Raw genomic sequence first — 22,652 nt, forward strand, 5'->3', positions numbered from 1 at the left:
AGCAGCACACCTGGGTCTCCCAGCCTATTAAAAGCAGCCCTTTGCTTCACCTGCTTCACTAAACATTATTATTTTAAGCAGAGTGGTGTGATTTATGTAGGCATTGCTGTGTGACAGGATGACTTTTCTTGCACACCCACCAAATGAGGGCGCACATGCTTCCACGCCCACTGGTGACTGCACACATCCTTTCAAGGAAGCATTTCATTCATCCCTAACAAATGGAAGAAAACACTGTGCAGCGTGTTCAGGTTTGAACGTGGCCCTGGCCTCTCTCTGCATCCACCTGGCACATGCAACACACATCCACTCCCTGCTGAGCTGCTTGTATTTGATGTGTTGAAGTTTTGGTAAAGTTTGAATAAATTCCACTTTATTTATAGGAACATTTCATCTGTGGACTCCTGCTTCCCCTCTCCTTGAGCCAGTTTGTGACGGGAACATGACATAAGAAAAGTAATTTATCCCTTTTTGATTCTGTGTATCTGGCGCTCATCCAGTGAGTTCACACTTGGCAGAAACAGACTGAATTTGTCTGGAGAACTTTGGCTTCAGCCAAGTTAGATAAACACACTGTGTCTCTGTCAAAACAGCAGTGTAGTTGTGGCACCCCTGTGAGGGAATGACCACATGAATATTATTTTGTGTAAAACACTCATGTAACGGGACATTTTTCATTGCTATATGTATTTATTTTCAGTTTCTTTAAGAGGATAGAAAATCCATGTAACAGGGATTCATTTTATGTTAGAAAGCAGTGAGGGCGGAACTTTGGTGCTTGCTCCGGGGTTTCGGGGAGCAGTAAGTGGAGCCCACCTTCCGCTGCTTCCTCAGACACGTTCTGGAGGAAAGCAGAGACGCATCGTGTCTTCCTTACTCTGCTCTTCACCTGCTTTTACAGGTCGGTACACGGTGCTCGCACCGAAAATGTTGTTTATTGTCACCATGGTTACCCACGTTAATGTGAATGGGAGAGTTAAGGCGGTCCGCCAAAGTTATTTATATGTAAACACGGGAGAAAACCAGAGGAGTGTCCCGCGCGACCGCACCGCGAGCCCGCTCGTTAGGTGGAGCGCTCGTGAAGCAGAGTCAGTGCGCTCCTATGCTCTGTGCAAACGTGTTGTAATGCTCCAATCAAATCAGTTCTGTGAGATGTGAATGTTAATAGTTCTGTTAAAGTGACTGAGTAGATTAGCTAGTGTAACACAAGCACTCTGAGCAACTCTGTGTAGCTAACAGAGGCATTCATGGGTTGATTCAACAAGCTGTGTTTCATGATGCACTAAATAGTGATTTTGCCAGTAAATTACTGGAGGGAACAAATGTAATGTATTTACCAATGCTGTTATTGAATAGAACTGTTTAGCCAGTAAGACACTGCAGAAGACAATGTGATGTGTTTATTGATATGATAAAAGGATGTAGCTGTTATGGAAAGAAGTGTGAACTTGAGAAACTGAACCAGTTAAAAAGAGTATATTTCACTGATGTTGTGAAATAAGTAAATGTCATTGATGTGAATGAGGAACCAGCTGAACAGTATATTGAAAGCTCATGTTTAGTGTTTTATAGCATTTATTTGTGTGAAATAAATCAGACTCAGACACGTTCTGGAGGAAAGCAGAGACGCATCGTGTCTTCCTTACTCTGCTCTTCACCTGCTTTTACAGGTAACATATTTGTCATCGAGGTCTTCATCCTTGGGACCCGTAACATAGTAACTTCTTCATTGTTATACTTCTATAGTTTTCCCATTTTGTGAGCTGTGGATGTGGAAAGTGTCTCAGTGACACATCCACATGAAAACGGCGTTACCTTCGTTCATTTGCACGTCAAATGAACGAGCTGTTTGGACTTTAACGTCACAGCTGATGCTTCGATACTCGAACTCAAGAGTTCAGCTTCCACTCAGAGGTACAAGTACACACAGCAAAGATAAACGTGTACACAAGGTTGAACCCACAAGTGCACAGCTCCAACCAGAGATGGGCAGTAATCCGATTACTTTTTTCAAGAAACGAGTAAAGTGAGGGATTACTATTGCAAAAAAGGTAATTAGATTACTGTTACTTTCCCGTAAGCACGCTGCGTTACTGCGTTACTAAAACCGCAGCTGTGTGCAGATGAACAATGGATAATCTATCGAGTGTGGAGAGAGTGTGAGCGTGCAGCGTTTAAAGCGTGGAAGCACTGACCTTACTTTGAGTTTGACTCTGTAAAAAGTGACAAAAACATTAGCATCCGCTGTTCACTGCGTGGGAAGACAACATGCTCACTCACTATGTGTTAATGGGCATGCTTATTTATAACTTTGATAAAATGTCATAAAAATAATTCCATGCCAGCTCACCATTGGTGATCAGGTAGTTTCTGTTCCAGTTCCAGTCCCATAAATCATGAAGCTTGCTGCCAGAAAAGCTTCAAATCTCCTTTGAAAGCTGTTTGTGGTCTTGATTGTGGGAGCTTCAGTTGTCTGACTCCAGCTGCCACACAGTGCTCACTGATATCATTTGCAAAAACCCCAGTGTGACAATATTTATCAGTGAAGCAGAAATCAGGAAGTGACGACTTTTCTTTGAACATTTGCTAAGGCTAAGCTGTGCTTTCTACCACAGTTGGGAATTTCCTGGTTTACAACAAATTATTGTGTCAACACCGCATAAGATTTCAAACTACAGGAAAATCACTGGAGTTATAAGAGGCAGACAACGACACACACACCACATGCATGCTGTTGCTATTTATTGTGGATTAACCTGTCAAGGGCAAGAACAAAATAATTCTGCCTCAAATACAGGAAATCATAGCTTTCCTGTATTTCCTCCATTGTTGGCATGCTGGTTAGTGCTGTTGCTCCACAGTAAGAAGGTCCTGGGCTAAATTATCCATGAATGTAAACGGCTGTGTGTTTCTATCTGATAGACTGGTGAGCTGTCCAGGGTGTACCCTGCCTGGTAACCTATCACTTCAGGGTTATTTCCCAGCCCTGCTGCAACCAGGATAGAGATAGGAGGATGGTAGTTGTTGTAGACCCATTCAATTTCAATTGAAGGATTAAAATGTTCCAGGAGTAGGGATGGGTATTGATAAGATTTTAACGATTCCGATTCCATTTTCGATTCTGTTTAACGATTCGATTCTTTATCGATTCTCTTATCGATTCTGGTGATGGAGGCTCGAATAGGCTGCGCGTGAGACTCCATTATCAGCAATATCTGGTATGAATGTGTGTGGATGTATGCATGTGACTGGACTGTGATGGACTGACGACTAAAAGTTTAACTGACTTGATACTGAGAGAAAAACGGTGCCGACTTTAGGATTAGTGAATGTCCACAACAATTCACCCAGCCTGTAGAAGAAGGGTGGAGGTTTTGTCTTGCTTTGTTTGTGCAGGAGCAGAAGGATGACAGAGACTAAAGGGGGAGGCTGTAGCTTCACATGAGTGTGAGCTGCAGACTGAACCCTTTGGTTGCTAATGTTGAGTCACTGATGTTTGCATTAAGAAAATTGTGTTTTATTAGCTGTGTTTTAATTAAGGTATCACATTATATTGTTGGGAATGTTAAATGCTAAAGTGAAGAAAAGCTTTGATTTCACTCATGACTGAACATGTTATTATGAACCATAGCAGGCCACTGTAAAGAGTCAATTAACTTTTATAGAGGAAAAAAAGGCCAAAAACTCTGTTAATACCTATGAATAACAGGCAATGATAGACTTGTCACATTCAAAATAGAGATATGTAATAACAAACACGGGTCCGTGTCATTTAGGTTCTCCATTGAAATAGTCAATCATTTAGAAAAGTAGAATATATATATATATATATGTCTCAACGCTGTTTTTCAATAATATTAAAAACCTAAAAACTATTGTTGTGGAAGATAGAAGTCACTGTGACAGCCCTCTGACTGTGGAGGACGTTTGTAATCCTATTTCTGCACTTAAGGCCAACAAATCTCCCGGCACAGATGGTTTAACTGCAGAGTTTTAAGAATCATTTTCTAATCTCCTGGCTCAGTTCTTACTGCAGCCTTTCATAGGAAGTGTAGAGAATAACATCCTCCCTCCTACTCTTACTCAGGGTCTCATAACACTTATTCCAAAGCCAAACAAAGACTTACTTCTTATTGATAATTGGAGACCCATCTGTCTGCTCAATGATGACTATGAGATTATGGCTTTAGTACTTGCTCACACTGTCAAGGCAATACACCAGACAATTACATTCACGCTCTTTGGTTCTGTCCACCAGTGCAAAAGTTTTGGCGCGAGATATGTGAAGACTTATCAAAGTGTCTGAAATGTAACATTCCAACTTCCCCCTTAGTGTGTTTGTTGGGCAGCTTAGATAATGTCACTTCAGAAAAGAATATAGCCCATATGGTTTTCACTGCCCTATGCATAGCCAAGAAAACAGTCCTCATGAACTGGAAAAATAAAAATAATCTTAATTCTAACCAATATAGAAATTATCCATTAGATTACATTAGTCTTGATACAGCCTCTGCAACCACATCAGATCAATTGCTCTGGGCTCCTTTGATCAGCTCCATCACCTAGTGGGGGTGGGGGGTCATAGTTTGGTCCCGCCTTCACTGTTGTGATTGGTGTGGGGGTAGGGACAGGCTTAGGGCGTCGGGGGGTTCCCCGGAGGCATCTTCCTTGGGGGGCTCAACCCGGGGTAGCGGTCATGTCCGGTTGGGGGCTCTGTTGGCTCTCAGGTGACTGTTTCCTCGCGGCTGCGTGCAGCGGGGCTAGGGGAGGGTCTGTGCTGACGGACGTGGATTACTGACCTGGTAGCCTGGCTGCCCCTGGGTGGGTCCGGGATGGGCGTGAGGTTCTGGGGGCGCTCCGTCTCCGGGCTGGGGCCCGGGCCGGGCCTCGGGGGCTTGGGTCCTGGTTGGTGTGTTGCCGGGGTTGTGGGCGGGTGGGTGCATGGGGGCCCAGCCCTGGAGCAGGGTGCTGCCGGTGCGTCGAGCCACCTGGGGGGCTCTTCAACTGGTAGGGGAGATGGTCACATCTGCAGGAGCTTTCCTCTCTTCAGGGACTCTCTCTGCAGGAGGGGGAGATACAGGAGAGGTGGAGGAAGATCTCAGCCTGGGCGTTTACTGTCTTATGTAGTCTGGAAGATGAGTGGATGGTGGGGTGGGTGCAGTTTTCTCTGTGGTGGGGTTGGGTGAACTGTCCCGGGCTCTGTGGGGCCGGGAGGCGCTGCTGCACTGGGCCCCGGTCTGGATGGGCCTGGGCCCTCTTTCCCTGGCGGGTCGCGGAGTGTGGGAGTGCCTACTGGGGTCAGCGGGGGAGCTGGCCCCAGGGAGGGGTTACCTGCCCCTCCCTTCCTTCCCTCCCCATCTCCAGCTGCCTCCCTCTTCCCGCTCCACCACAACCACCTACACATGCAGGGCCTTGGAGTAGGGGTATGTCACCAGGGTGCAGAGGAGGCTACCCCCCCCTCTGTCCCCTTCCGGCTGCCTCTGCCTCAATTTTATCCCACAACTTAGACATTCACATTATTCACACTCTCATTACACATACATATAGGATCTTAGGGGTGGGCACAATCACGGAGTCCATATTACCATCAGGGTGTACACCTCACCCCTGGCGTCGTTGCCCACCTCTCAATTTTAAATACACTTAGACATTGAGGGCTATCAGGAGGGACTATGCGCTTACCTGCTGCTCTCTGGCAGGTAGCTCCATGCCCTCCTGGGTTTTAATTGCACCTTAGAACACACATGCATCAACACTACAATGAGCGGGTGGAGGGAGGTTTGGAGTCTTCTCCCACCCCCATTCTCTGCGGCCTGCTGGAGCGGGAGGGCTAGGAGGAGTTGGCCGTCCGACTGCGGTCTGGAGTGTGGGGCCTCCCTGCTGCTACGGAGTCGGGGTGGTCTGCCTCTCCCCACCGCAGGGAAAAGGGTAACACCACCTGGGTCTGGGTGCAGTTCCCCCCTCCAGGGGCAAGGGTACCTAGACCCGGTTTGTAGAGTACGCTTGGGGAGTGTGATCGTGTGTACAGCGTCTCTTTATGTCTGTCTCCACGTTGGTTGAGTGTGGAGTGAGTGCAAATGAGAGCATGAGGGGGGGAATGGATGTTTGTGTCTGTGTGTGCCTGTATGTCTGTGTCTATATGTCAGGTTGGGTATCAGACACCACCTCTCTGGGGACACCTCAGGCCCTCCAAGGTTTGGAGGCCTATCTCCACCCACCACCACTTCCCCTGCCGGTGGCGGACTCCCTCAGGTGTCGGTGCGTTGGTGGTTCTTTGTGTCTGGGGGTGGGCGTCCAGGTACACACCGGCTCACTCCTTGGCGGCCGCTTATCGGGGCCTGGAGCCTGGGGCTCGCTCGGGCCACTTCGGAGGTGGGGTGCCCCCGGCCTCTCGGCCTGGGACTCGGTCACTCAGGCACAGCTGGCTGCCGGCGGAGCTCACGGGCGCGTCACTGCAACTCCCCCTGGCTTCTGCTCCGTGGCTGCTGAGTGAACCCTCATCTGGGACTCTCCTCAGCTCTTGCTGGGACAGTGGCGCGACTGCCCCTCTGTTTTCCATGGTCTCTTGTGTTCTGGGGGCCTCTGGATGTCTGGAGTTTTGATCTCCTCCATACCTGCTTCATACCCTGGAGGACGGGGCTGTGGCCCCCCCCACACTCCCTAGCAGATCGTTACATGGAGAAACCTTTGGAATACAAGCACGCTGATCCACACAGGTATGCACACGGGTGTTCACTGCTCGTAGACTTAAATTACACCCTTCTTGGCTACTACTTCGAAGCACATCTGTCCTGCGTGCTGCACAACAACATTGAATATTTAGTATTTACTGCTGTTTACACTTAGCTAGATTAATGCGATGGTGTTGTGTTTAGTATGTTGCTTTGTTTTTTTTGGTTTTTTTTGTCTTCTATTCTTCTCTCAACAGGTGATCCAGGAGATTTTTATTTTTTTTCTCCCCCCCTTTCTCACTCACAGCGTTGAGACACACACACACACATATATATATATATATATATATATATATATATATATATATATATATATATGTATATGTGTGTATATATATATATATATATATATATATATATATATATATATATATATATATATATATATATATATATGTATATATATATATGTATATGTATATGTATATATATATATGTATATGTATATGTATATATATATATGTATATGTATATGTATATATATATATGTATATGTATATGTATATATATATATATATGTATATGTATATGTATATATATATATATATATATATGTATATGTATATATATATATATATATATATATATATATGTCTCAACGCTGTTTCTCAATAATATTAAAAACCTAAAAACTATTGTTGTGGAAGATAGAAGTCACTGTGACAGCCCTCTGACTGTGGAGGACGTTTGTAATCCTATTTCTGCACTTAAGGCCAACAAATCTCCCGGCACAGATGGTTTAACTGCAGAGTTTTATGAATCATTTTCTAATCTCCTGGCTCCGTTCTTACTGCAGCTTTTCATAGGAAGTGTAGAGAATAACATCCTCCCTCCTACTCTTACTCAGGGTCTCATAACACTTATTCCAAAGCCAAACAAAGACTTACTTCTTATTGATAATTGGAGACCCATCTGTCTGCTCAATGATGACTATGAGATTATGGCTTTAGTACTTGCTAACAGAATGAAAGAGTTCTTGGACACAATTATGGATGAGACACAATCAGGCTTTATGAGAAACAGACACCTTTCTAAGAAAATGATACTGGTTTTAGATCTACTTGATTACTCTGATTTGGTATCTGACTATAGCTTCATTCTCTTCCTGGATTTTTAAAAGGCTTTTGATACAATTGAACATCAATTTATTTTCACTCTTTGGAAAAATTTGGCATTTTTCTGTAAAGCTATCAAAACCTTGTACACGAATGGCAATAGCTCAATTAAAATGATTAAGACTCCACCCCGAGATTTGACCTGTTATACAAGGAATCAGCACAGCTGATAAGGAGCTCATCATCAGCCAGCTAGCTGATGACACCAAACTCTTCTTGAAGAATGCAAATCAAATCCGTCCAGCCCTTAGTGTTATTAGTGATTTCTCTGAGGCATCTGCTTTATGTCGAAATCTAAAAAAATGTGAATTACTAGCAATTAAAGGCTGCACTGCAAATGCTCTCTGTAACATTTCTGTTAAACAAGAAGTCACATACCCAGGACTGTTAATATCCAAAGACCAAAAGTCAAGATGCTCGTCAAACTTGTCAAACAGTGTTGGGGAATTCTCAATGGTGCTTGGTGCCATACCCTCAGGGACTTTAATGTTATATAAAAACACTGACAGCTCAATATCTGCCTCAGTCATTCTCCCTGATCCAGCTGAGTCAGCAGTGGGAAAAATCTGCTTTTCACAGGAACTTTGTAACAGCAATAAGAGAATACGTAGTTTATTCCAAGAAGATATCATGTCTCTCCCATATATAGAATATCTTACTGGAACCGACATGTTCCAGATATCACCTGGAAGACAGTCTGGATGATCCCATAAATATCTAATTGTGAACAAGGTGAAGGAAATCTCATATAAAATTCTTCATAAATGTTACCCAGCCAGTCACTACATGGTAACATTTAAAAGAGACATAAATACTAATTGAACTTTCTGTGGGGATCATCCAGAAACTGTGGCACATCTCTTTTGGTTCCTCTACACAGAGATTCTGGAAGAATTTAGCAGTTTTGTTATTGTCTATAGTTTAAGGGAGTTTTCTTTACGATGGGAAAATGTTTTATTCTTTTTCTTTAAGTTCCCCAGGAAGAATGATAAATGTTTTTTTTATAAAAAATTTGTTAATACTTTTAGCTATTTTATATCCATAAATGTAAGTTTATTAATAAAACACCATATTTCTGCCTTTTTATAAGAATATGAATTGTACATACAATCAATTTCAGACTCAACCAACAAAAAGCCTCTCAGAACAATATTTATATTGTAACAGTTGCTATTGTAATGCAGTGTATCACCACATGGCGGCGCCTCCTGTCTCACGACTGGTGTCACCCCCTTTTTGTTCTTCTTCGCACTCCTCCTGTAATGGATGCTCCCGTGTGTACGCGGACTAGTGTGCTCTTTAGTAATGTGTGGTAGAGGTAGCACTTTTATTTTTGATATTGTAAATAAATGAGTACTTTTTGGAAAGTCAGAAGCTGTTGCTCATTCGCTATCCACCTGCACACCTCCGCGGCTGGCTTCATCTCCACTGCACGTTACAATATGTTGATTTTTTTTCGCTTACTCATATCATAATTTTTTTACTCCTGGTTCTGTATGTTCATGTTCTGTTCTTTTGTAAACTTCATCTGTTTGTATGTTGTATACTCATTGTGTTTCAATAAAGTTCGATTTAAAAAAAGGTACGTTCTAAACGAAGCTTCAGACGTCACTGATCACGTGACTCTGGCCAAACGAATCAAGCCTCCACACGGTGCTTCTGAAGCAGCGCGTTGATCTTTCTGACACACGCACCGGAGCGTCAGCTTCAAGCGGACCATCACTACGTCTCACATCTAAAGGTGTCAAGGTAACTTTGAACTGAGTTCAGTCAATCTGGAGTTTTTCCAAGTTTTCTGTTGCTCTCTGTGAGAGAAGAGCGTTAAAGGCGGGGCTCTCCAGAGTCCAGCAAAACAGGAAACCACAGCTGGGTGTGTGTAAGTGTGCAAACCAATAGAATGCATCGTGGTGGGGGGGGCATCACGGGCAAGAAAAAAATAAAATAATCGGTCGTACCCATGCTTCCCCGACGTCATGCCAGCGCATATTGGGAAATTCGTAGGCACCGATCGGTTTTCTATCAGCCATTTGCTGGGAGTAAGGGCGCCCTCCGTTTGCGAGGTGCGCCTGCTGCTGGCGGCACAGGGAGGAGAGGGCGGGGCGGCGGGGAGTCTCTGGCTGGCTGGAGCGGCATCTAATAACCAACTCGCAAAACAAAATAAAAACAACACAAGAAACAGATATTATGATACAGACTTATAATCTGCACCGATGTTTTTTCTAAATTCTATAAAGTGAGCGCGAGAGCCCTCGGTGCGCCTGCGCGCTGCTGAAGTCAAAGTAAACTTTATTGTCATCTCCGCTACAGACAGTCCAGCATATAGAGAGACGAGACGACGAGGCTGCAGTTACAGCGGTGCAAGTAAACAAACAATAAATATAAGAAGAGTAAGAAAATAAATCTACACTTTAGGACTCGGGGTAAAGGATCAATAACAATTTAAATTTATAATTTACAGTTTGATGATTTAAAGTCTCACACAACCCGTCAAAAGGGGCGGGGCCGGCTGCTTCCAAGTAGAGCACATTTCATTTATAATGATGTAAATCCAAGCCCATCATGGATTCACGATCTGAATCCTGGGTTGTGTGAAATCCCAGAAATCAACCTTAGACAAAGTGAATCTGTGAACTAAGGTGTAGGTCTGTTAGGTTAATTGTGCTGATCCTCGGGTTGGGGGATTTGTGTTTGTACTGGAGCGCAAAATTCAAACCAATGGAAGATGGACAACAAAAGTTCAAAGCCATCAGGTGCTCAGGTTAGAAAAAAGAGAAAAGATGCAGGTAAGCAGACGTGTGATTGGATAATGGCAGGTCATCCTGAACCCATCAGACTAAACTCCAAACAATACATTATGTTACAGATTTTAATATTAATTAGTCATTGTTACTTGTTGATTTGTCCTTTTCTCATTGTGTGATGAATTATGACGACTGTTTGGTAGCTGTTATTGTCTCTCTCTCTCTCTTCATGTGTGTTTCTCTGGTGAAACAATAGTTTTGTGTTAATGTTAGGGCTGCACGATTTTGCATAAAATGAGAATCACGATTTTTTGCTTAGAATTGAGATCATGATTCTCTCATAACAATAAATAAACATAAAACAACAAATGTCTCACGTTTTGTTGTTGCAGCAAAATGTTGTCCTGCTTGAAATTCCGTCTCCACCGTTGCTCGACACTGCGTGTATAGAGCAGGTAGTGCAACAATAGAAAAATAGTTGCGGGACGGCACTGTGTAGCGTTTGTCTAGGGTGTTGATCGTTTTCCTAAATCCCTCGTTTTGCACAGTGTTGATGGAGCCATATCTTTGGTCAGGTGATAAGTGATAGCCTCCGTAATGTCTTTGTGCCTGCGGGAGTTCGACGTGTATAGGGAAGCGCTGTATAAGGTTCCCGTTATTGATGTTTGGGTGGTTGACCGGGACGGATTTTCTCCTGTCACTTTCTCGTCATCCCTGACGTGCTCTCCATTGTTTTTTCCCTGCTAATTTTAGCATCACACGGCACAGCTTCTGTATCACGTGGTATAAGGCTCCGCCCTTGTCATTTGTTGAGCAGGAAGAGTGAGCGCTTGTTTTCATGCAGATTACGTCCCGGATCAAAATGCGGTAAATTTGATCCCTGTTGTCTTTGCTTGATGATTGGTTTGAGTCTTGACAATCCACATTGCTGGCGTTGCATCTTTCAATGCCAGCAATGGCAGGTATCAGTGCTCAAACCTTTTGTGTTTGTTTCCAACAAGTTGCCCACCTCGGGAAACAAAAATGTGTTCTTTTACTTGTCAGATGAACATATGAGACACTTTGACTCTTCAGTGCAGTGTGGAGCCTAACAAAGATCTGTTTTGTGTCCCAGCTGATCAGCAGGAGGAGGAGAGTCTGACGGAGCAGCAGAGGAACATTTTCAGCTACTTGGACTCAGCTCAGCCACTACAGAGGAAACAATGAGCTCAACACAGAAGGTGACAGACAGAGCAGGACCATATGACCAAAGATATTTATCACCATATACATTTGAACATTTGCCATAACGATGTAGCTGACGATAGAATTGACACCAGACAAAATACTTTACAGCTGCACAACTTTATTAAAAACCCATCAATGTATTTTCACTGAAACAAGCAGCTGTTGTTTATGTGCATTAAAGTTATATAAAAATGTAACAGTGCAAATGCAAATTCCTCGCTGACAGTTTAACCAAAAGGCGTTTCCAGTGGAAACTGGCCGACACATCCTGAGCATAACCATGTATAATATCCACTAAACTTCAGAAGAGGTTATACAGTCGTGGCCAAAAGGTTTGAGAATTGCATAAATATTGGAACCTGGAGAAGTTGCTGCTTAAGTTTTTATAATAGCATTTTGCCTGCACTCCAGAATGTTATGAGGAGTGATCAGATGAACTGCATCGTCCTTCTTTGCCATGAAAACGAACTTAATCCCCAAAAAGCCTTACCACTGCATTTCATTGCTGTCATCAAAGGACCTGCTGAGACCATTTCAGTGATCGTCTTCTTAACTCAGGTGAGAATGTTGGCGAGCACGAGGCTGGAGATCATCATGGCTGTATCCCGATTCAGGTTCTGCAGCTTTAAAGTCCTCAAGGGCCGCGTACTCAAAGACCGCTAAGGCCGAAGTGCGAGGCTCGTAGGCTCGTGAAATGGGACGTCTAGCCTCCGTCGCGCTGCCCAGGTTGCCTAGCAACCATGATACTAACAGCTGGAAACGTTTCATACAGCTTTGTTTGACAGAAATGAAGGAGAACATATTTAGTTCATTTGTTTCTACATGAGCTCTGTGTGATTTGATGAGTATCTGAGGCTGAGACCACAGGACTGTGAAACATGATTGTTGGGCTTCATTTCTGTGCTGAACAGTCGTTTAAGATTAGCTGTAAATAACAATTAGCTGATGTTGTTCATGAGACTAAAGTCATCTCACTGTGGTAATGTAAATATAATATGGCCAATATTATAGTTATTATATTAATCACTTCACTCACAGACAAGTATCTGTGACAGTGTGTATACAGATGTATCATATATAAGAGACAAATATTGTTCATTTAATATGTTGGTACTAAATTTGGCTCAGTGCTTACATATATGTGTAAAAAGCAAATGTAGGAGCTGTGATAACTGTGTCTGATAGAATGAAGAGTAGACTGATATATGAAATATTCCTTTATTGGGTGAGAAAATCAGACCATGTCATAACTGCTTTAAGTCACACAGAATAGATATCAGAGCCTTAAACAGGCTGACTTCTGCTAAATGGGTCAAACTGGGCAGAAAGTCTAAAAACACATAACATCCTTATAGAATATGATGTAACACTATAGATCAACTTAGCTCAGAATATATAAAGCATATAAACAGTTACAGCAATATGATGCGACAAACACAGCAGCTGCTGGTCCAAAATACTCAAAGCTTCATAGAACTGAAACCAACATTTATTTTTAGCTCCATTCTGCTGCTGATACAGACTTTAGGTTTCTGAACATTAAACTTGTTGCTGCCTTTCATAGTGTGTAACTTGAAGGCCCTGAGTACTTTCTCCACACTGAAAACACTGGGATGATCACATTATTTGAACATTACCTAATAAGACTGATTCAGGACAGACAGTTATGTTAAACTTTCCTAGCAGTCCTTCACAAACAGGGAACAGTCTGTCTATTCTCTCCATCTGTCAGCTGCTGCTGGCTCTTCCTCCTCCTCTTCCTCACACACTGCTGAGTTTGTCCTGGTGGATCATCAGGGGTGCAAAGCCTCACAGATGATGTGCAGCAGTGGGTCCCTCAGTCTGTCCTCACTCTGGACACTTGCAGTCGTCACACATGGAAATCAAATGTGTGATAAGCTGTAGGATTCAGACACAAGTGTAACTTATAAACACATGTTCATACTTTTATTCCACAATCAGAGAGAAAGAAACAGAGAGAGAGTGCAGGACAGACAGACAGGTGACAGTCTCAGGTGTACACACTGCTACACAACAGCACCAGAGAAGCAGGATTTAGTGTTTGTGTTATTACGAGTGTAAACAAGAAGAGTTCCAGATGGTGCAGTGGACACATGTGTGACTGCTGTGATTAAAGCATCTTTCTTTCAGCTTAACGAGTGAACCGTCAGCTCGTTCAAACACACGTTAAAGTGCGTTTGGCTCGACACCACCGAACAGAGGCAGCAATATAACACAGCTAACATTAACAGTGCAGTGGATCCTGCTTGTGCCGTGATGTTCAGGACTGCAAACCGAGCAGCATCACTGACTTTCAGCTTGTTGTGTTTGTGGATATATGACTGACTTTAATTATCCACAAAATCATCACATTCTCTGTCAGATGAAGGTCGACTATTGAACGGCGTATATTTTAAAGGCTTTAAAACCAAGTTAACGCTGAAAGTACAAACATCACTAATGTCACATAACTCTGCCGACAAGGCATAGCTATGGCTATGAAATGCTCTTTGTATATCACTTCTTCATTATGAAAGATGTCATTAATGCACTAGTAATGTCTCATCTGGAGTATTGTTCAATCATTTGGTCAGCAGCTAATAAGACAGATCTTAACAGACTTCAGTTAGTCCAGAATAAGGCATCCAGATTAGTGTGAAGATGTTCATACTATACTAATATTGATAAAATGCATAATAACCTTTCTTGGCTTCCTGTACAGGCTAAAATATTCTATGGCTTACTTGTAGTTCTAAAGAAAGCAATTCTGTTAAACACACCACATTTATTCTGCTCAGCTGCAGTATCCAGATGAAATACATCATCATATTACACAGTTTTCAACAAACTGCAATTTAGTAAATGCTCGAGTTAAAAGTAACGTTTTGTAAAACTGTTACATTTAGAGCAACTTTTAAGTGGAATAAGTTGCCTTAAAAAATTAGAGAATTATTCAAAACTTCAATGAACACTTAAAAGCCGATTTACAGAGCTTTTAGTTGTTGTAAATATTGTAAGACATGATTTGTTTTTGAAATTTGTGTAATGTGCCTCAATGTTATTGATATTATTATTATTATTATTGATTGCTTATGTTTGAACAATTGTGAAACCTCACTGTGGATGTAAGAGTGAAATTATGTGGATATCTTGAATCTAACGGGGTTCCTTTAGAATAAACAAACATAGGATTTATTATCACTGAATAATTCTGTATAAATCTATACTGTCACAACCTGGCTCATAGGAAGTGACAAACAAATGGGAGACCACACACAGGCTTTTAAAGACTGTAAGACATATTTAATGAAAATAAGGTAGAGCAACTTAAACACAAGTTAAAGGACATAACAGCCATAACTGAAACTTCCAAATAAACATAACACGTGCCAGAGGGAGCCAAAAGCCAGCCACCCTGGTTCAGTCAAGGTGTCTTTATATACACTGGGACTGGCCTCTCAGGTGTGCTGCATCAATAATTGGGTCAGCTCCACCTACCTGCAAGAAACAGGTAAAAGAAAAAGAAAAACACAAGGCCAGCCCACTGGCCGTCACACTTCCCCCCAAAGAACAGGGTCTCACCCTGAATTGGCAAACACATTTACATTATGAATTTGCAACTAGAAGAACTAACATATTTTAAATTCATAACATATACACACACACATGCACCCTCACTTTCAACACCTTTTGTATGCTCAAAAATCATCTTCAGCTCAACTCCAACCTCAGCAACCTTGGTACCTAGGAGCAATTTAAGAGGAAGGAAAACGATACTGGAGAGGACATACTTCAAGCATATGAGGAGTGAAGCTGCTGGTTACAAAGGGGCACGGGACAAAGCATCTGCCAAGACATTATCTTTGCCCTTAATGTGCTGGATATCCAAATTGTAAGGCTGCAGAAAGAGAGCCCACCGCATGAGCCTTTGATTTGGGTTCTGCAAGGTGTTCAAGAAAGTGAGAGGGTTATGGTCAGAAAATACCTCAATTGGCCGAGCAGAATCTAAATATACCCTAAAATGCTGCAAGGCCAAGACTAATGCCAAAGCTTCCTTCTCAATGACCGAATAATTCAGCTGATGGGAGTTGAACTTCTTGGAATAGAAACTAACTGGATGTTCCGTACCTTGCTTGTCAGCTTGGACTAGAACAACACCTGCACCAATGTGGCTTGCATCCACATACAGCTTGAAGGGCTGATCCAGACGAGGGGCTTGGCCCTCAACAAATCAGAGGAGCAACCACTGTTGAGAAGTTTCGACAAAAACAGCGATAATAACCGACCCGACCCAAAAATCTCATGAGTTCTTTTTTTGTTACCGGAACAGGGAACTCTTTGATGGCCAACACCTTTGCATCAACTGGCCTCACATAACCTTGGCCCACAACCTTACCAAGATAGGTCACAGTTGCTTTTGCAAATTCACATTTTGCCAGGTTGATAGTCAGATTTCCCAGAACTAATCGTTCAAACAGAGTGCGAATGCGATCCAGATGATCCTATCAGGTGTTACTATATACCACCACGTCATCTAGGTAAACAGCACAGCCTTCCAGCCCATTAACAACCATATTCATGAGTCGCTGAAATGTAGCTGGAGCATTGCGTAAACCAAAACCCATGACTGTATATGAATAAAGACCAGATGGCGTGATGAAAGCAGATATTTCCTGAGCTCTGGGAGTCAGCGCCACCTGCCAATATCCCTTCAACAGATCAAACTTGCTCACATATTCTGCTGCACCAACTTGGTCAATACAGTCGTCAATATGAGGCAAGGGGTAGAAATCGGGTTTGGTCACTGCATTTACCTTACGAAAGTCTGTGCAACAACGTGGTGATTTATCAGCTTTTTCAACCAACAAGCATGGGGAAGCCCAGCTTGATGACGACGGCACTGCAATGTTGTTTTCCAACATGTAATGAACTTCCTTATCGATTATTTTCCTCTTTTCCTCAGAGACCCTGTAGAACCTCTGCCGAATTGGTTTTGTATCACCCACATAAATATCATGCTCTATCAAAGTTGTTTTAGAAGGTGTGTCTCCAAACAAGGTTGGATACCTTTTAATTAATGCAGACAGTTCTGCACATTTGTCAGCAGGCAAATGGCCCAAGAGCACATCCAAGTTCTGAAGAGTTTCTGAATTCTTCAGACGGCCAAGCAATAAAGGATCATCAGGTGCTGCCACATCCTCCCCCCCACAAACTGACTTCGCCACTGTACAAGCCGACAACCCTGGACTCGATGTGGAAGGAGAAACGAAAGAGCCCGACAGACTGACGGATAAGGGACGAACATGATAGGGTTTCAACAAATTAATATGGCAAAGTTGATTTCTTTTCCGGCGATCCGGGGTAGCAATCAGATAATTCTGTTCAGACAGTTTTTGTACCACGGTGTAAGGCCCAGGAAACCGTGCCTGGAACGGTGACCCTGCAATCGGCAGTAAAGCCAAAACCTGGTCACCTGTACTAAACTGCTGCTCTTCAGAATGCCGGTCATAAAAATACTTCATCTTGACCTGAGCCTTTTCAAGGTTCTGTTTGGCCAACTGACCTGCCACATACAGTCTGTGCCGAAAACCATTAACATAATCTATCAAGTTCACTGGTGGTTCACCTGACAACCACTTATCGCACAGCACTGTCAACGGTCCCCGAACTTTGTGGCCAAAGACCGAGACATTTGGGCTAAACCCAGTACTCTCCTGGCACACTTCACGCGCTGCCAACAGAAGCCACGGTAAACCTTCCTCCCAGTCACTCCTCATTTCGGTGCAATAGGCACGTAACAAGGACTTCAGTGTTTGGGGGAAGCGCTCTAAAGCACCTTGGCTCTGTGGATGATAAGGAGAGGCTTTATTATGCACAATATTCAACAGCTTAAGAACTTGTGCAAATAGATGTGACGAAAAGTTTGATCCCTGGCCACTCTGAATAATCCTCGGTATGCCAAATACAGAAATAAACTGTGTCAAAGCCTTCACCACAGACTTAGCTGTGATGGTACGCAACGGATATGCCGCAGGATAACGCGTAACCTGGCACATTACAGTTAACAGATACTCCGAACCAGATTTTGATCGAGGAAGAGGGCCCACACAGTCAATGATCAAATGTTCAAATGGGTTACTCACAGCAGGGATGGGACAAAGTGGAACAGGTTTAATAGACTGATTTGGCTTACCTACAATTTGGCAAGTATGGCAGGTCTTAATAGCTTGCCTCAGGTATGCTTTTATCCACACCTGACTAGGTGTGGCCAATTAGCACCAGCTGAAAACACTGAGACGATTAGAAGCTGCAGAGGGACGTAACACCACCTCCCTTAAAAGGGTTCCTCTAGGACCCTTAAATTTATTAAAAGCCCCTCTGAAGCCTTCAGTTCCTTGACCCACAAACCTGGAATAAAAGTTAAAGCTAACAGAAGCACAGTGTTCACATTATAGTTGGCATCTCTAAGCATGGATGGGCATGAGGATTTGAAGTTGCCACACTGAACAGACAAAAAGTAACATGTGACCAACACAAAGGAGCACAACAGTCAAACCCAAAATGATTACCTGATCTGCTACAACACAAAACCAAAAGTAGCAACAAATGATCACAAGTGATCTGTTGTCTCCACCACACAAACAGTCACATTCAAGTGGCCCTATACCACAACAAGTTACTTTAATCCAAAAAGTTCAGTAAATCAAGCACACTAGTGACCAACCACAAAACTGGAGAGCTATGGCCACACAATGATCACATCACGGGTGGCTCAGCACCCCACAGTGTTATTGCCATCACCTGGCCAACAACACTCACAAGTGATCCAACAAAATAGCCATATTCCCCACAGCACTAAAAGGTCTCATCACAAAACACTCACCTCACAAGGATCTCATTAGCATCCATCAACACTGACATATGCACACACATGGTGTACACACAATGCCAACTTAAAAACAGCCTACCTGCCTCAACTACAGACCATAATCATGAATGGTCTCAAACCTCCTACCAAGTTTGGTGCCACTGATTTACTATGTGCAACTCCCAGCCTAAAACACTAAAAACAACAAAACCCTTACTTTTCCTACCCTAGTCTTCAGTGGTGTACCAGGCTCGAGGCAACTTTAAACGCGAACTCGAGAGCAGGCAGCAGACCAGAGATATAGTCTCCTACCAAACTCTGAAGCGTACCCCCACCCAGGATAGCCACCAAACACAATAAACTAAAACAATAAAGCAAAACAACAAACAAGTGCTTCGATGGAAGGGCAGCACAGCCACCCAGCTGAAACACACTTACTAAAGGGAGTTTGCTCAATTACAGTGAACACCATCACTGACCCACTTAAAAGCAAAACAAAAAACTGATATTCAATCTCCACTAAGATGTCCAAATATCCCGGACGAGCCCCCATTTGTCACAACCCGGCTCATAGGAAGTGACAAACAAATGGGAGACCACACACAGGCTTTTAAAGACTGTAAGACATATTTAATGAAAATAAGGTAGAGCAACTTAAACACAAGTTAAAGGACATAACAGCCATAACTGAAACTTCCAAATAAACATAACACGTGCCAGAGGGAGCCAAAAGCCAGCCACCCTGGTTCAGTCAAGGTGTCTTTATATACACTGGGACTGGCCTCTCAGGTGTGCTGCATCAATAATTGGGTCAGCTCCACCTACCTGCAAGAAACAGGTAAAAGAAAAAGAAAAACACAAGGCCAGCCCACTGGCCGTCACAATACAAATTATAGAAATATGTAATAGGAAACAACAAAATAATCTAAATTATAAAATAATGTGTGTGTGTGTGTGTGTGTGTGTGTGTGTGTGTGTGTGTGCATGATTTTAGTGTTTGAACAGTCATGAATTATCTTTAACAGCAGGTTGGATGTAATGTGTTAGAACTACCAGCAGGTGGGGATAAGAGACCTTTAAGGTGTTTGGTGCCACGCTCCACCTTCAGGTTTAAAACTAGTGTTAATGGAGTTTGAAGGTTGAGTTTGTTCCACGACTGCATTTCACTCACTGCCTCTGTTTGTATCTCTGTCACTGCAGGACCAACATGGAGCCAGAAGTCAGCGCTCTCAGGAGGCCGACAAACCTCACAGAAGAAAGGGAGAGAAAAAACACACCTGTGACGAGTGTGGGAAGGGTTTTACTGGGAAGACTTCACTAAAACAGCATCAGGTCATCCACACTGGAGAGAGACCGTTCAGCTGTGACTTGTGTGGAAAGTCTTTTTCCTTGAAGGGTTCCCTAAAAAAACACCAACTCATCCACAGTGGAGTTAAAGCGTACAGCTGTGATCAGTGTGGCAGAGCTTTTACTCACAGTAGCCACTTACAGAGGCATCTAGTTACCCACTCTGGAATTAAGCCATACTGCTGTGATCAGTGTGGCAGAGCTTTTACTCACAGTAGCCACTTACAGAGGCATCTAGTTACCCACTCTGGAATTAAGCCATACAGCTGTGATCAGTGTGGGATGGAGTTTACTCTGAAGGCTTCACTAAAACGGCATCAGGTCATCCACACTGGAGAGAGACCGTTCAGCTGTGACTTGTGTGGAAAGTCTTTTTCCTGGAAGGTTTCCCTAAAAAAACACCAACTCATCCACAGTGGAGTTAAAGCGTACAGCTGTGATCAGTGTGGCAGAGCTTTTACTCACAGTAGCCACTTAGAGAGGCATCTAGTTACCCACTCTGGAATTAAGGCATACAGCTGTGACATCTGTGGAAAAACTTTCAGCCAGAGAGAGAGCCGAAATACACACCTACGCATTCACACCAGACATGATGTGTACTGCTGTGAACAGTGTGACAAATACTTTACAACAGACGCACAGTTACAACAACACATATTTACCCACACTGAGGAGAGACCTTATCGATGTGACCTGTGTGAGAAGACTTTTAAATCTCCACATCACCTGAGACGACACCAACAGATCCACACCAGAAAGAGACTCTACAAGTGCAGATACTGTGAGAGAAGCTTCTCACATTCAGGTCATCGTAACATTCATGAACGTGCACACATGGAAGGAAACTACAGCTGTGACCAGTGTGACAAGAGCTTCAGGAATCTCAGTTCATACTCTGCACACAAACGATCCCACGTTACTAATAAACTGTTTCACTGTTACCAATGTGCCCAAACATTCACCTCATTGTCTGCTCTGTGCAAACATCAGCGCGATCACTCAGGGCTGAAATCACTCCCATCACTGGATCACAGTGAATCTGAAGACACAGAAAGATCCTCTGGTTTCTGTGTCAGACTCAAAAAGCTTGAGATCAGGCTCCACAGAGTTCAGATAGAATCATTTAAACTTGTGTTGAACTGAACTGGTTGCTGGGCTGAACTTCTACATAATACAGATCTACATGGGATCTTCTTTTCTGTTGTTTTACTGAGTCAGTTTTGTCCTTTTTTCTCTGTCCTGGTTTTGCTCGTCTGTAAATGATTGAAACTCAGTCAAATAGTTCATTGTTCTCCAGCAAAACGTTTTGGAAACTCATGTTTAACCTTTAAAACTCTGACATGTTTTAGCACACAAGGCTTCATCGGGGAGTTCACTCATGATTGGACCATGAGAACAAAGGTTTTTAGTTCTTTCAAAGAGAGTCTTGGAGATGTTTGATGTTTCTGTTTTTCTGAAACCACCTGAAAGAAAAACTATTTTTCTTGCTTTATGTAGTGTGGAAGTTTTTAATGTTTCTTCATCTGTGATGTTCTTGAATGTGTTCACGTGAAGATGGTACAAATAAACTGTCCTTTCAGCTTTAGCTCCTAATTTATTCATTATTTATGGATGTAGCACAGCAGCCGGCTCTTGATTAACACATGGAGGGCTCGGGATCTGATGGTGTCGTCTCCCTAATTTGCCCACTCAGTAAATCTCACTCATGGCCAAGAAATTGAAATAAACCTTGTTTCCCTGCTGGATAGTGATCCACTGTAACTCTGCTCCTCCTTCCTGTTTAGGATTTCTGTGGCTGAAGTAAAATTCCCTCCATCCATCACTTATCCCAGCTAACCCAAAGTGAAATAAAGTTTTGCTCGTCTTAAAAAAGCATTACAATAATGGGCATTACCAATGCAAACTGAATGATACAGAAGATGAAAGAAGAGACTTTGATCAGTTAATAAAGCTCATGATCTGGATTCATTGTGGCTGCTACACAGATACTTCTGGGTCACTTCTCTCAGTTAGGAACCTTCCTCACCAAACTGACTGTTGGACCACACCCCTGGTTTCATGAGAAATTGTTTCAGCCATGATTTCTCTTCCTGTATTTCAGAGTAAAGACTGAAGTGACTAAATACCACAGGGTCTTATTATGAAGTTATTGAGCTGCACATACTTTACGACCTGCTTAAGTTCGAGGTCACAGCGTCTGTAGAGCAGCTGGAACATAATGAAGTCTACAAGGTTAAAGTTTTCTCTTCAGTTATTGTTCTTTCTGCTGCTTGGTTTGATGGATCTGAGAGCTTTTGTTGTTATTATTGTTATTATAATTATCATTAATATTTTACTCTCTAGAAGCTTTAAAATAGTGTTTGTGTTTGAAAAAATTGATTTAAGAATTGAACAGAAACATCTGTCCTTCTGAAAATCGCCCAAAGGCACGGAGACAAAGTCAAAGGATGCAACCTGTAACTTTCTCTTCCTTCATGTCAGGACCATCATCCATGATTTATATAAAATGCATATAGCAACAGTAGCACTTTAGTTTGGACTTTATGATTTCTGTAACTGGAAAATATTATTTTGTTTAAAGACAGAAGTGACCGCATAGTTGCAACATCAAAGGGAAATATTA

At 42.8% G+C, this 22,652-nt stretch overlaps 1 protein-coding gene across 3 annotated transcripts; it reads left to right on the plus strand.

Moving 5' to 3' along the window:
- Nucleotides 1–1,275: 1,275 nt before the first annotated feature.
- Nucleotides 1,276–22,394, plus strand: LOC146576998 (uncharacterized). 3 transcript variants are annotated; one of them, XM_085251741.1, is made up of 3 exons: nucleotides 1,276–1,670; nucleotides 11,702–11,807; nucleotides 19,883–22,394. In XM_085251741.1, exons 2-3 carry the CDS (start codon nucleotides 11,790–11,792, stop codon nucleotides 21,170–21,172), a joined length of 1,308 nt encoding a protein of 435 aa, XP_085107867.1. In that variant the 5' UTR covers nucleotides 1,276–1,670; nucleotides 11,702–11,789; the 3' UTR covers nucleotides 21,173–22,394. The 3 variants fall into 3 exon arrangements, with proteins under 3 accessions (XP_085107867.1, XP_085107850.1, XP_085107857.1); XM_085251724.1 differs by lacking the exon at nucleotides 1,276–1,670 and adding an exon at nucleotides 9,128–9,595; XM_085251731.1 differs by lacking the exon at nucleotides 1,276–1,670 and having other exon boundaries at nucleotides 10,661–11,807.
- The last annotated feature ends 258 nt before the right edge of the window (nucleotides 22,395–22,652 follow it).

Source organism: Mchenga conophoros, linkage group LG3 (genome assembly GCF_057382185.1).
Source record: "Mchenga conophoros isolate Kocher_MC1m ecotype Shallow Benthic linkage group LG3, M_conophoros_male_GT1.1, whole genome shotgun sequence".
Classification (NCBI taxonomy): domain Eukaryota; kingdom Metazoa; phylum Chordata; class Actinopteri; order Cichliformes; family Cichlidae; genus Mchenga; species Mchenga conophoros.